Source organism: Pelobates fuscus, chromosome 1 (assembly GCF_036172605.1).
Source record: "Pelobates fuscus isolate aPelFus1 chromosome 1, aPelFus1.pri, whole genome shotgun sequence".
Taxonomy (NCBI): domain Eukaryota; kingdom Metazoa; phylum Chordata; class Amphibia; order Anura; family Pelobatidae; genus Pelobates; species Pelobates fuscus.
In genome coordinates this window covers 67,903,413-67,918,966 of record NC_086317.1, presented here as the reverse complement: position 1 = coordinate 67,918,966, position 15,554 = coordinate 67,903,413, and the positions used below count along the sequence as shown (strand labels likewise).

The 15,554-nt window shown below is 37.3% G+C and overlaps 1 protein-coding gene across 4 annotated transcripts in view; it reads right to left on the bottom strand.

Moving 5' to 3' along the window:
• The window catches only part of ELN (elastin), a 77,002-nt gene extending 63,009 nt beyond the window's left edge, over window positions 1–13,993 (bottom strand). For 3 of the 4 annotated variants that reach the window (XM_063449404.1, XM_063449415.1, XM_063449430.1), the window contains exon 1: window positions 13,860–13,993. In XM_063449404.1, coding sequence (XP_063305474.1) covers window positions 13,860–13,938 — 79 coding nt within the window. In that variant the 5' untranslated portion in view covers window positions 13,939–13,993. The remainder of the gene's footprint in view (window positions 1–13,859) is intronic. The other variant, XM_063449423.1, reaches the window with a different exon arrangement.
• Between the last annotated feature and the right edge of the window lie 1,561 nt (window positions 13,994–15,554).

Here is a 15,554-nt window from a genome sequence, read left to right as displayed (position 1 = left end):
GTCATAGCCTCCCTAGAAAGGCCATAAAAACAAATTTAATAATTCGTACTGTGGAACTCCCTAAATGAAAGGATTTCCTTTATAATAAAGGAAATTCAATTTTGCGCATAAATGCAGTTTTCGCATATTACTCGACTTTTCTGTTTCGCTAGTAGAGACATTGTAAAAACACACATCTGGTTGTATTTTCCAACCCTATTTAGCTATAGTGTCATTCTACATTTGAAGCGTGACGAAGAACTCAGTTAACTAAATACAAAGTGGTATCAATAACAAAAAAAGCAAACATGCAAATGAGATGACGTTTTCTCATATCCAGTGAACTCTGTTCTAATTACCAGCCATCCATAGGCTGCTTACAAATGACAGCAGCATTTACACTTTGACAAATGCACAGCCATTAAAATATTTGGCTTAAACAGAACAAATTATCTTGGCATTCGTCTGACAATAAAATGTATATCAGAAGACATGTTAACAGGAAAACAAGTCATGTAGTTCATATGGTAATCGTTTGCGAATTCTGCCAAGTTCCATTTTGTTCCGCTTTTTGTTACATAATTGATAGACTAAATGCCAGAAGAATAAAAAAAAAAAAAAAATCACTAACCACAGCTTATTTCCAATTTTAGTAAAGCAGTTAGGACAAGATTTAGCCTTGCGTTAATTTAATTTTTATATGGTGTAAAAATCACTGCAGACGAAACTTGACTCTATTTACATTAAGAGTAATAAACTAAGTTTAGAAAAAGAGAAAAAAAAGTCTAAGTAACTCACGGAAAATTATTTAAAAAGGAAAGTCTGGCATTTCTTTCTAAATATAGTGCACTAACTAAGACGCTTCTTCAAACTGGATACTTTCACAAACACAATATGGTTCATTTTTTTCACTATTCATGTGTTGTGTTTATAGGTGTGAAGCATTCACAGGGGGCTTACTAAACTGGAAGTTGTGGTGAATTGACAAAAGTTTAAAAAAAATGTAGCCAACAATAATTGAGTTGTAGAAAACGCCATTTTAGCTTAAGGTGACTATTTTCCAAATGGTGTTGTTTGTTAGTTTTGTCACTGTACCCCTCACCTGTCTACAACTCTAATAACTCGCAGGCAATCATGACTTGGAACAGAATTATGAGATTGATTGTCCAGTAACTACTGCTTTAGTGAATTGACCATTTACGCTTGTCTATTTAAATCAGCACACAAAATGGTTAATAAACTATGAATGGGTTTATTTTATATCACTGTGCTCTATTCCAGCTATGCATAGAGGGGGGATTTTAAGATTTATTTCAAATTAGTGACTGGCACTGGAAAGCTTTGCAGCAATCAGATGGCATTTGTTACCTAATCCCTTTGGTTAAAAGCTTTAATATTTTCCATCTTACAAGTTCCATTTAGCATTCTTCTGTAAAACAAATTAATGCTGCAGGGTCAGGATGGCCGAAATGTTTACAACACGATTAGTTAGATTAATTCTTTGCTTTAATAAACTATTTAAAAAATGTATTTTTTTTAAACTACAGAAGGCCTCATTCATAATTAAATACACCTGCAACAGTCATTTAAAAATGACATTTGGGGCACATAAGAGATAATATCACTTTTTAATAGCTAACAAAATAATTTTAAAAATGGATGTCTAAAAGCATTCTGCACCTCATTGTCTTTGAAAAGTAGGAGCTGGTTTTAGGACTTACATACCCATACATGTATGTTATTACTGTCTCATGCTAGTTTCGCAATTTACATGAGCGCCGATTGGGAAGTGCTCCCCCTTTTCCCGCTCCCCTGGTGCTAAAAATCCCCATGTCAAAATTTGGGGGTATTTTTTTAAATGCCCCATTCTCTGGTTATAGACCTGTCAGAAATGCTTAGTTTAATATGATATCTGATGTCACCCATTGGCTGTTGCCTGTCAGATCCCGGACACTCTTAAAGACAGGCCTGCATACTGTTATGTATTCTTGGAATGTCATTGGGTAACAATGTTCCCAAGTTCATCTAACTATGGGTCTTTGGTGTTGGAGGGTATGACCTTTCATTGGGTTTTACTAGTTGAGTACTTGGGGTTAAGGAGGCGTGGCCCAGAGTCAAGTCGGAAGGCAGAGTCAATTTCCAGGGGTAGTGTCAAGCTCCCCTCCATCTTTAAAAAACAGCGATTACTGAATCTACATTCCACAAAATCCATCAGTTTCCTTTTAAACATGAGCAACATAAGAAAAGAAAGAATAGATTCATATTAGCATTGCTTCACGTGATGTCCATCAACATGAAAAAAAGCCCAGAAAAAGAGCAAGTGTAATAGAGAAGCTGTCTTTGTGTATAAAACCCTGGTCTTTGCAATAGCATGGTTCCTTCGGAATGTCCATACGACTCACGTTCAGGAAAGAATTGCTTAGTGTCAACTTCATTTTATATCCGAGTCGGAGATCTGCAGGATTATTTACTAAGGTGCAAATTCAAAAAGAGTTTCAAATTTAAGGTCAAAATAGGCAAAATGGAAAAAATCTCTAATTCAGCTGTGCTTCCAGTTTTGAATTGTTGGCCTTACATTTGAAATTCACTTTGAATTCTCATTTTAGTAAATAACTCCTGTCAATGCTTAGATAGAAGAGACTTTGGGGAAATAGGTAAATGTGTAATCTCTATATACCCTTGTGTGAGATGTGTCCGATTTGAACCCCTTCCAAGACACAGCTGTGAGTTTACTGCCACCCTAACCTATGTTGAGTGTAGAGATGGTAACAGTTGCACTGGTCATATCATCCTTTGCTCTTGGTCTGAACAGAACATTTGCATAAATCTATCAGCGTCAGAATTGATTTGGTACATATTAACCACAGCAGACAAACGCAGTGATTGAACTAAACATGATTTAAGAAGAATATGTATAGTTTTGTAATCCACACCCACACATGTGTTAGGTAATATTATGTTCAAATATACTAAACTGCACATCAGTACTGTCTCAAAAACTCATTTAAAGTAACATCTAAATAGGGTTTAGAGCTCACAATACATCACACAGTCAAAACATATAATACATTATTCTCAGTGAGCTAAACCGGCAATCTTAATAACATTATTTAGTCAGTCTCTGATCCCAATGAACTTTTGTACTGATGTCATACCAATTAATAGAAAACACATTGCCTATTGATGTATTCTTTTTTTTTTAAATCTTTATTTAGAGATATTTGAACATGACATGCATTCAAGGCATGCAGAACGAGCAAAGCCAGATTGGCTTTACATTATTCTCATACATGTTATGGATTGTACTTGAAAAGAACATTCCTTCACTAAACTGGCAACTGTAGAGAGAATGGACAAGAGTGTTGTACATTTTAGATAGCTGGGAAGGTGGCAGAGTAAAAAAAAAAATGTATCCAGCTAGACTATGTTATTCTAAAGGTTCTGCCTGTGAATTCTCCACAATTCTCAGTTTAGAGAATAACGCTAAATGTGATCTTGTTTTCTTTCATTCACTAGCTAGGTGGAAAAAATGGGTTTATTCACTAAACATTAATTGCAGTAAATTAAATTGGCTACTTTTGAACAATTATCCAAATCTGTAGTCAAAGGACTTTGTAGGCACTGTAACAACTTCATCTTATTTATGTGGTTATTGTGTCTGTCTGGGGTCCCTTGGTGCCGCTGTTATATACTGACACAGTTGCCCAGGTAATTCTACTATATTACAGTGTATTATAGGAATCACAGATATAGACATATATAAATATATATAATCTGGAGTATATGTCTGTAATAGGTTTCAGTCCTGCAGAAACCCTATCCTTAACTGTTGGCTGTCAGGAGAAGCTTTCTTGAGAGCAAATAAGTTTGTCAAGAATATGTGACAAATTTCAAATCTGTCTTGTTTCAGCAAGTCTTGTACATGCTTAGTCTCCTTTAAGAAGAAATTGCAGGGACCTCCCATTCCTTTACATTTTGGCAGCAGAACTAGCTGTCCGTGAGCAAAGGTTTGCCTTTACCTTCTCTTTTAGGGGCAATCATAGCACCGGGGGGTGGGGTTACTGTACCAACTGGAGAGAGAAGCAAGAAGCCATTTAAGTAGCATTCAGAGAGCATAGAACCAGCAGCTCCCGGTCCCTGCCAAATGTTTATAAAATTCTTTATATCTCCCCCAATATTCTCAGTGCTTGCCTGGGTTCTGATGGGAATTTACTCAAATAAATTAATTGATAACATGCTTTGATAACATGGGATAACTGCATCACACTCTTTATCCCCGTGGACAAAACTGCTGATTTGAAGAAAAACTGTCACTTTTTTTTATTATTCTATTTTATTTGGGAACACGTCCTAGCAGTCAAATGACTGGTTATTGTGTATCCTTTTAGGAGTGAAGGGTGCACCTGGCTTGTAATGGGTTAAAGGAACACTCCAAAGGTTAAAACTGAGTATCGGTTTTAATGCTTGAGTGTTCCTTTAAGAAAATAAAACTATATAGCTGCACTGAGTGATATATACATCTGTAGAATGGATTTGCCATCAGTATGCTTTCTAAGGTTAAGCATTTGCTAAAACAGTTAACAGTGAAGCGATACAGCAAATAATGAAAGAAAATGTGAATGTGAATATATATAAGATGCTCTACATTCTCATTCCCCCAAGAGACTCATTTACTAAACCTATCTCTAAAAATAAGTTTAATAATGTACCACTTTTTTGTACTTCTTCTTCAATTCACTTCCTAGTGTCTTAGTATATAAAAAAATAATAATAAAACAAAATAAAAAAATCCTGCCAAATAACATTCCAAATCTCTTGGAAAGGATATGCCTGAAGTCTTTTAAAAGCACAATTGGGAAAAAGGATCATGTATCTGATTCTCCTGGATCCATATCTAATACAAGCATGGAGCAGATCTGTCAGAGTATAAGATTGCATTAGCTGCTATGAGAATACATTTCTAAATACTGGTTATGTGGCCCAGTATTTTTGCAGCGAAGAGACTGATAAATAGCCGTCAGGGAGTCTAGAACTTTAATAAACCACCAGGACTGGGCAGAAATTCTGACATTTCAATGCTGGGACCATATTTTATAACTGTGAGAGTTCTCGACTTTTGCATTATATTTTAATTACTACTTCTTTTTTTTTTTTTCCAGCAGAATACTGAGCCAGAAACACGTTTCAGTCCCAGATATTCAATTTTCTTTTCTTTTTTTAACCCTTTTAGGATCCTATCCAGGCAAATAACTTTTCATCACTTTTCTGACATCTTATAGATCATAAAGGGGTTAAGTAGACGAGTAAAAACAGGTTTACCACTGTAAACCTATCCTCATCTGTCTTCAATTTATTGTAAAATCATTATATATATGCTGTATGTGTTAGTGAAAACACAATTAACGTGTAGAATGTTCACATTACACCCTCCTTGAACACATTCCACATTTCTCTGTTAACCCATGTCAGTGTCTGGTGGCCAGGCTTCACAGTCATTTTCTATTAATCAGATGTATTTCATCGGGTTAACTCTACCTCCACGACTGCCGAGTTAACCGCAGGGTTAGCAAATTCTATTGAACATGTCTCCATTAGCCTTACTTATTATTGTGTCTTTGCCATTACAACATAATGATCTATGAACCATGAAAAATGGTAACCAAACTTAAAGACACTTGATCCATTGACCGAAGGAAGTGATTCATTACATGTAGTACTTATTAGTACTGCGTAAATCTAACAAAGATGTTTGATGAGCTACAGATGCCTTTTTAACCCTACCCTAACTGTCCTGTTAAACAGCGAGGAGATGACATACAGAAAGCTATTTAACTCCATTGGACTCTGTCAAATAAAATGTGTGATTGGAAAGCATGCATAAAGTTCTATGTAGTGATCTAGTAAAACTGCAAGCAAATGTATATTGAGTCATTTCACCTCTATGATGAAATGCTGATTGGCGCACAGCGGCATTTGGCACATATGCACAATAGCCTCCCAATACTTTTACATGAGAAAGCATTGAATTGGCTGAGATCTTCACTATTGATTATCTCACCCATGGAAGCAGGATGGGTCGAGGCCAGCATGGTGGTGGAAATAAGGTACACTAAATACCTTTTTAAAGTCAGGCAATGGGCTGGACACCTAAACAGTGCTATTACCACCATGCTGTCAGGAATACATGTTTGCATCCCTGACCCTATAGTGTTCCTTTAATAAGGTACTGAATAACAATTATATTGCATGCGGTTCTGTGATGATGCAATTTTATATTGGTCTGTATATTTTCTAAATCTCCCACAGTTTACCTGACAGAGTCCCTTAAATACCATTTGTATGTGGTTGTCAGAAAGACCAGAGTTCCCCCCGCCCCCCTTATTCTACCTGCCCTTACCTGACAAACTAATAACGCCCCCATTTGAAGGAATTACAAACTTCGCAACCAACAACCATCTAAGGTTCTAAAAGCGAGAAAATCATTATTAACCCCTTCCATGCTGTACAGCCATGTCTGTGGAATGCTAACTGTATTGATGCTCTACCAGCAGGTGTTTAAATCTCAGGTTTTGATGTCTCTGTCAGTGAAAGGATGGGAGGCCAGCCCTGTAGTTATGTCCATCTTTACTGTCAGGAAGGCGTTAACAGCTGCAGCCTTTGCTTTCGTGTCAGATGGGAATGTGTCAGCTTTCACTTGTGAGTTAAAGCTTTTGCTTCCCTTGACAGAAAACATCTGGATTTTCTGGGGAAAGAAATCAACAACATTTCTCGTTCATTTCTGCAATGCGCACAGCTAAACCAAAGTATAACATGGGCAGACCGCCCGCCCCAGAATGTGCTAAGCATTCCCATCACAAGGCCTGCACTGCCTGTTCAATATTGCCTGCAAACCTAATTTAAAGACAGATAGCCTTCTATGAATCATGGGAAGCAATGCTACAGGATAACACTGTTAGAGAGACTATTATAGCAAAGAAGGAAACCCGCCCAGCCCAGGTAATGTGGTTACATTTCCCTTCCAACCTACATAAATATGCTTCTATTTTACATGTAGAACTAATTGATTACATTATATGGCACATTATGCATGCAAGTAATGTAGACCTATTGTATCCAGAGAAGGATTAAATGAACACTAGTGTTAGAAATACAAAGATGTATTCCAAACATTAAAGTGCCCCTTATTACCACTCCCCCCTCTTAAAAAAACTCTTTCAGTCACTCACCTTACTCCAGTGCAGATGTCCCTCAGTTTCGATGTCAGAGTGATTCGGAAACCTAATGCGCAATTGTGACGAGCTCTGCGCGCGCATTAGGTCTTTCCCATAGGAAAGCAATAACTCATGCTTTCCTCTGGGGGTTTTAAAAGCCGCTGGATGTTCTATCGCACAGCGTGATGACGTCCATTGTTGTTTTGTGGAATCAAACTCCGTGAAAGGCCAGCTTGCGCCTTTAGTGGCTTTAGTGGCTATCTGGTAGACAGCCACTAGAGGCAGTCTTAGCACTATTGCAGTTTCTAAAAAACTGCAATGATTTACATTTCAGGGCTAAGGGGGGCAGGGACACTTCACTCAAAACACTTTAATGAGATGATGTGGCCTATAGTATCCCTTTAAGATCCGACAGGGCTCTAGAAAGGTTACCGGTTTTGGGCCCCCAATCCTCTGTTGTTCACATAGGGATGGTAATGGTGGCCAAGCAAATTAATGTTTCCAAAGGCACTGTCTATTTCCCAGGACCTTAGGCAGCTGCCTAAAATCACCTAATAGTTAAGTCTGCTTTGACTGTATCTCATGGAAACACCTACGTTCGTGCAACAATGGTAAGTAAATGAATGTATAATATTGTATTGTATAAGTATTAAAGCTCTACACTGATTTGCATCATTATTGGGTTGATGTGTGGGATCGACTTAATAATACGTACCTTGAGATATTAATCATTTGATACATTTTTTTTTTAATCTTGTAATTATATATATATATAACACCCTTTTATAAAATAGCAAAAATGTTTGCATTTATTAACACTGGAAATTAGTAATTTCTACAGTTTTTACAAATAAAATCACTGTCTGGTAACCTGTCCATTAACAGGACTGTACAAAAGATGAGATCTTCTATTTAAATCCAGGAAAGAAGAGTTGCCCTGCAGCAGAAAGAGTTTTTAGATTTTTTTTTTATTGTAACCAAATGAGTATAAACAAGACTATAACAGTTAAAGGAACACTATAGTCTTAGGAATACAAAACTGAATAGTGTTCCTTTGCCCATCCCTCATTCCACTCACCTGATTCCAGCACTGATGTCCCTTGGTGCTGGATCAGTGTCCTCCTCCGCTGATATCAGCACAATGCATGCACGGGGAACACGTATTAGGCCTTCCTCATAGGAAAGCATTGACTCAGCGCTTTCCTATGTGGTTTTTCAACACGCTGGGTGTCTTCATGCAAAGCGTGAGGAAGTCCAGTGTTGTTTTACAAAATCAAACTCCTTGAAACTGCAGGAAAAAGCCACTAGAGGCAGTCTTAACACTGCAATGTAAACATTGCAGTTTCTCTGTTTTCTTTACAGTGTTAAGGGGACAGACAATAAAATGAAGTGGTCTGGGTGACTATAGTGTCCCTTTAACGTGGGGAACAATGATTTGTTCATCCAGTGAGAACGTTGTCAGCCTGTATGCAACACATTTGATATGCCTAGGTAATGAGTACATCGTATGGTCAGCCACGCCCTGAGTAAAATAAGTAGTTTAATCAAACTATAGAATGCTCAGGCCAACAATCAAATAAGAAAGACAACTAATATACTATATAGACACAACCAAATGTAAATAATCATACTGTTCTTAAGTATGTTAGCCACACCTCTAACATTACCAACTAGCACACTCTACAACATGCTTCCACACCCCTAACATTACCAACTAACACACTCTACAACATGCTTCCACACCCCTAACATTACCAACTAACACACCCTACAACATGCATCCACACCCCTAACATTACCAACAAACACACACTACAATATTCTTCCAAACCCCTAACATTACCAACTGAAACACACTAAAACATGATTCCACACCCCTAACATTACCAACTAGCACACTTTACAACATGCTTCCACACCCCTAACATTAACAACTAACACACTGTACAACATGCTTCCACACCCCTAACATTAACAACTAACACACTTTACAACATGCGTCCACACCCCCAACATTAACAACAAACACAAACTACAACATGCTTCCACACCCCTAACATTAACAACTATCACACTCTACAACATGATTCCACACCCCTAACATTACCAACTAGCACACTCTACAACATGCTTCCACACCCCTAACATTACCAACTAGCACACTCTACAACATGCTTCCACACCCCTAACATTAACAACTAGCACACTCTACAACATGCTTCCACACCCCTAACATTACCAACTAACACACTCTACAACATGCTTCCACACCCCTAACATTACCAACTAACACACTCTACAACATGCTTCCACACCCCTAACATTAACAACTAACACACTCTACAACATGATTCCACACCCCTAACATTAACAACAAACACACACTACAACATGCTTCCACACCCCTAACATTATCAACTAGCACACTCTACAACATGTTTCCACGCCCCTAACATTAACAACTAACACATTCTACAACATGCTTCCACGCCCCTAACATTAACAACTAACACATTCTACAACATGATTCCACACCCCTAACATTAACAACTAACACACTCTACAACATGCTTCCACACCGCTAACATTAACAACTAACACACTTTACAACATGCATTCACACCCCTAACATTAACAACTAACACATTCTACAACATGATTCCACACCCCTAACATTAACAACTAACACACTCTACAACATGATTCCACACCTCTAACATTACCAACTGACAAACTCTACAGCATGCTTCCACACCCCTAATAGTAACAACTAAACTTTGTTATAGTCTGCTTAGCTATAATAACAACAACTTATTGTGTAGTATGTTTAGCCAGTACATTAATGCTATATTTGGCTTAACCACACCCATGATTTTAAACAACTGAGTAGTGTGTTTATGTAAACCGATAATATTAACTAAACCACTCTATAGAATGCTTAGTCACACCCATAACTAAAATAACAACTAAACAATGGTTAACACCCCCACATTCCTAACCTAAACAACCAGACTATTCTATAGTATACATAGTCACAACCTTAACATAAACACTAAAATACTCCATAGTATACATAGTCACAACCTTAACATAAACACTAAAATACTCTATAGTATACATAGTCACAACCTTAACATAAACACTAAAATACTCCATAGTATACATAGTCACAAGTGTAACATAAACACTAAAATACTCCATAGTATACATAGTCACAAGTGTAACATAAACACTAAAATACTCTATAGTATACATAGTCACAACCTTAACATAAACACTAAAATACTCCATAGTATACATAGTCACAACCTTAACATAAACACTAAAATACTCCATAGTATACATAGTCACAACTTTAACATAAACAGCTACACTACTCTATAGTATACATAGTCACAACCTTAACATAAACACAAAAATACTCTATAGTATACATAGTCACAACTGTAACATAAACACTAAAATACTCTATAGTATACATAGTCACATCCCTAACCTACACAAGCAAACAAGTCTATTGTATACATAGTCACAACTCTAACATAAACAACTAAACTAATCCTATAGGATAAATAGCCACAAATCTGAAATAAACAACTAAAATATTCTGTAGTATACATAGCAACAACTCATCAACTTAATTATACGATTTTCAGACATGCCCTATCTAAAATATACAACTACTCTACCATATGCTACGTACAACTTTCACTAATATACCACTATCTTACCCTTAAAAAAGCATGCTTAGCACTATTAATATTTGGTATGAAGAAACATTATTCTGCATTACATTCACTACTAGTGCCTTGCAAATAGAATGTTAAGGCATTATTTTCCATCACATTCTTCATAGAGCACACCCCTCCCTTTACAGCTGAGACTCTGTATAACACACTCGTATAACCCATTTTGTTCTATTGAATGTAGGTGCAAATACCAGTAAATGAAGACAATTAACAACACACTTTATTATTGTAGGTAGTAAAGCTCTGATGTAGATACGGAGATATTGACACTTTGCAGAATCACATTTTGAAGACTGTGTTAATTGTTTTCAATAATTTTATCCAGAAGACTTCTCTGTCATACCCAGTGCCTTTACCTGTATTCCATCGCTTATTACTATACATGTAAACTTGTTATTTTGCACACACGTCAGTTTCAAGGAATTAAACTTTCAATAACCCACCCTCTTCATAAACATGTCCGTGATAAACTCCCAGTTTGTTATAATATGCAGATTATTCTGTCTGTCTTACTGATCTGTGTCCTTCCTGGCTGGGTCATGCTATCCAGCTATATGTATAGGAGCATACGTTTTTATCAGTAGATTAAAGTCATTTGGCCCATCTAATCTCCTAATTTCCTATTTTAATGCAATATTTTGTATTCTTAATTATTTTCCTCTTTAGCACAGTAATGAATGCACTCCAAGCCTTATTGAATTCTTACGCCCCTTAGTCTCTCCCACCTCAGCTGCTAAGCAATTTCATATCTCTTTAACTTGTTCTGGAAAAATGTGTTTTATAAAGCTACCCATATATTTTCCTGTCAGCCAGTCTGTCAGTCTGCCAGAAGTACTAAATACATTGCTACATTAATATTTACTAGAATGTCTAGTCTTTTCCACACCCAAATTACTATAAAACAATTTAGTATGTTATAAAATATTGCATCACCAAGAGGTCACCTCCATACAATGCATATAATGTAATTCCCCAGCTACCTTGTAATCAAGAGATAGATGGGAACTTTATTCACTAAACACCAAATTGTGATGAGTTTGAAATCAAACTGCACAATTTCGGCAAGAACAGCAAATTTGAATACATTCTACAACTCATCTATAGTTACAGCTTGGCTTTTTTAGGACACATTTTGCAATTTGTTTTTTTAATTCACTACAATTAAATGTTTAGTGAGTAAACTCCATAGTTTCATGTTACACACAATCCTTACAAGACTGTATACTAGGTATCTCTCAGTGCTGTATTGCTAAATATTCACTTTTTACAGCAATTCCCATAATGCATTCCTCTATGACCAAATTAACCCCTTAAGGACACATGACATGTGTGACATGTCACGATTCCCTTTTATTCCAGAAGTTTGGTCCTTAAGGGGTTAAAGGTGTATCAGGTAACGGTTTAATTTTGTAAAAGTTGTGAAAACATCTTTTTACACTCAAAGCAACTACTCTAAATTTCACTTTCTTCATTATACTCTTAAGCATACAACTATCTATATCAATAACTATTCTGGCCAAATAACAACTTATTTTTAGTTAATATACAACTTACAAATAACTTTGATAACCTCTAGGGTAAACCCAGAACCCAACACCTATATTTCTGCACATCGTAGCGTCAGAACATTTGTTTTCATAATGCAACAACAAAAAGTAAAAATAATGTTAAGGAAACATAGACACAGCAAAATAAACAAACAATAAAAAAAAAAAAGTAGGACTGTCTCTTTAAACAGGTACTCTATGCTAAGGGCCCCAGACTGTTTATGTTTCTTTGCCTAAGCAGAGAATATCTGTTTCTTATATAAACTGAGTCATTTCACATGTGTTTTGCAAATGCATTAGTTACTTGAAGTGTATAGTATAGATCTCAGTCTATGAAATCTGTCTACTAGGCTGCAGTCGTGGAGACTTGTAGAATAAAGGCTAAAATAGCCAAAATGGAAAAATACTATTTTAACTCCGCTGAACTGGAGGTAAGATGCTGCATGTTAATTCTCAAGAACACCTTAACTGCCTGTTTAGAGAATGCATCCCTAAGGTTGGAAGCTCCTGATATACAGATCCAAGGTTAAGGTTAAACTAAGCATAGCTGTGGTGGAAATATTCTGGGAATCCAACGTTCTGAATGAGCAGTGTCAGAAATTCAGACAGGGTGTGATTTCCTATTCTGGAGTTAGTTTTTTTGGACTGTTATACAGTACCGGAGTGAGCTGAAAGCAGGATGCTCTCTGCAAGGAAAGGTGTAAACCTCTGTGCGGATTTGAGGAAAAAAAACCCCTGCATGTTCAGTTCAGAAAAGAAGAGACAAGTCTACTTTGCATAACCCTTTGATTCCCACTGGAGTCTGCTATATTTTGCTTTCCACACTCTCTGGATCTCAGAGGGTTTAGATATCGTGTCTGCACAAAAATGCACAGCTGTCATTAATCATTTGTATTTGGAATATGTGATGCTGAAGATGTTAAAGTGGCTAAAATGTATTTCAAGCTGGCAAAGTGTCATGGGAGTTGCAGTTGTGCAACAGCTGGAGATCTACCTCTTGGTTAACCCCTGCTATGGAGTGTAATCTGAAATATTGTCATGGGACACTTGTGTCAAATTAGGGCGCAATGGCGCATAATGCAAAAGATCAATGCCAGTGTATAGTGCTGTGCAAACCAATGGGCAAAATGATTTTTTTTTGTGCAACAAGGATAAAGTGCTTTACAAGAATGGAAAAAAAAGGTACGTTCAATTGGTGCTCTATGATGCAACCAGCAATGTTTCTGTTTAAGCAACTAACAATATAAAACTGTTGTCATGTGGGAGAGCATGATTATATAAGAGGTAAGTACAGAGTAGGGTAGAGTCAGGCCTAAGCTTTGCATGTTACAGAGAGCAGGGGTCAAAGTGCACTGGCTTGCATGTCCACTCACCTCCTTGCAGAGTAGTTTGGCAGAAAGCGAGCAGCAGGATAATGCTCCACATTGGAGTGGCAGGCCGTATGCTCTCCATGTCTCACAATGCCCACGTCCCCTCACACATGCTGGGTTTTATCCCGCCGTTCAGCTCACATCCCCAATGAGGGAGGGACAGTGAGAGACACGACGTCATTCTAACAGTGCCAGCAACCCCCTCCCACCCCTATGATTATCGGGAGAGGAGGGGGGATATTTTATTTTGTTTTGTTTCCTTTTTTTGGCTTTTTTTTTTCTTCGTCTTTCTTTTTTTTTTTCATTTTTCTTGGCTGACGTCCCCCTATTCTGGCTGAAATAGCCATGGGAGCAGAGCCAGAAGTGAGTGGTGGGGTGGGGTTTGGGGGGGGGGGGGGGGAACAGAATTCTCCGGTCTCTGGTTATCTGTCTCTCCCTCTCATTCTATGTCTGTCTGTCTCTTCCCTTTCTCTTCACAGAGGATTTATCAAAGTTTCACTGTTAGGTTGTACACTGGGGCAAAGAAACGTCCAGATTTGTCAATGAACTCATCCCTTTATTTTCAATGAGAAAAAGTGCAGGTGCAAGACTTGCAAAGGGGAGAAAGCGGAGACGGTATGGTTTAAGCAGATTGTTAAGTATATAGCAGAGCCTGTTCTTGGGGTGGGAGGCCCAGAAAGAAAATCTGTCATTGTTTTTTGTACTATTTGAAACTGTAACCTTTTGATCATCCAACATGTTTAAGGTTTTAGCTCTGTTCTATTTGTTTCTGTATGGAGAAACGTGCATTTTCTGCATATTTTGTGATAGTCAGAAAACTCCCTGCTACAAACATCGCTTTCAGAGCCCTACCAATTTCTCCTTTCAGATTACGTTGATACATTATTGAAGCAATTTAAAGATCCATCATATCAGGTGCATCAACCTGCCGCACTGCAGCCTATGTCAGCATGTAATCAAAATAATTCAGAATTGTCTTTCTAGAAGTAAAAATACAATTTCTCATGTGCTTTTATTTAAGATTGACATGTTTATATCAAATTTCCTAAATTGTCAGGTTTAACCCCTTGCTGGACAGAGGCATGTACAATTCATCGTTTGGTAATCTGTGTTCATATAAACAGCTAACTTTCTATAAAAATATGTAAAATTGACACGATGGCCGGGAATTCTTGCTTATGAAGCATTTTAATTTCATATGAAAGAAAACTCTCTCTATGTTTCTGCTAAAATACTGCATACCTGCTACCAATAATACTCTGCGATGCCAATAAAGAAGACACAATGATACAAAACATTATCTTCATTATTGTTCGATGGGTTAGTCGATTCCTTTGGCCTTTGTGAATAAAGGCTGATCCTTTGGCGCTGTTGTGGTCAGTATTTGCCGTGATACTCAGCCAGAGATTCTTGGACAGCCAAGATTTGACAAAAGGACAATATATCTGGTGTATCCATAAAATATAAGCTCCCAAATCTCTAGGCTCTCAAAAGTGATTCATATTGTTTCCTTTTGTTGGCTGGTTGAGCATCTTTGGGAAACATGAACCGCAGCTGCAGCGCCAAGGGTTAGTTATAATTGCCCTATGTTTATCATTAAGCTCAAGTGCATATTAAGCAAGCCAATGACGTCTACCTTGGCAGGGGCCAGAGACACATTACACACTATCACCTGTACATTTACACCATTCGAAGACA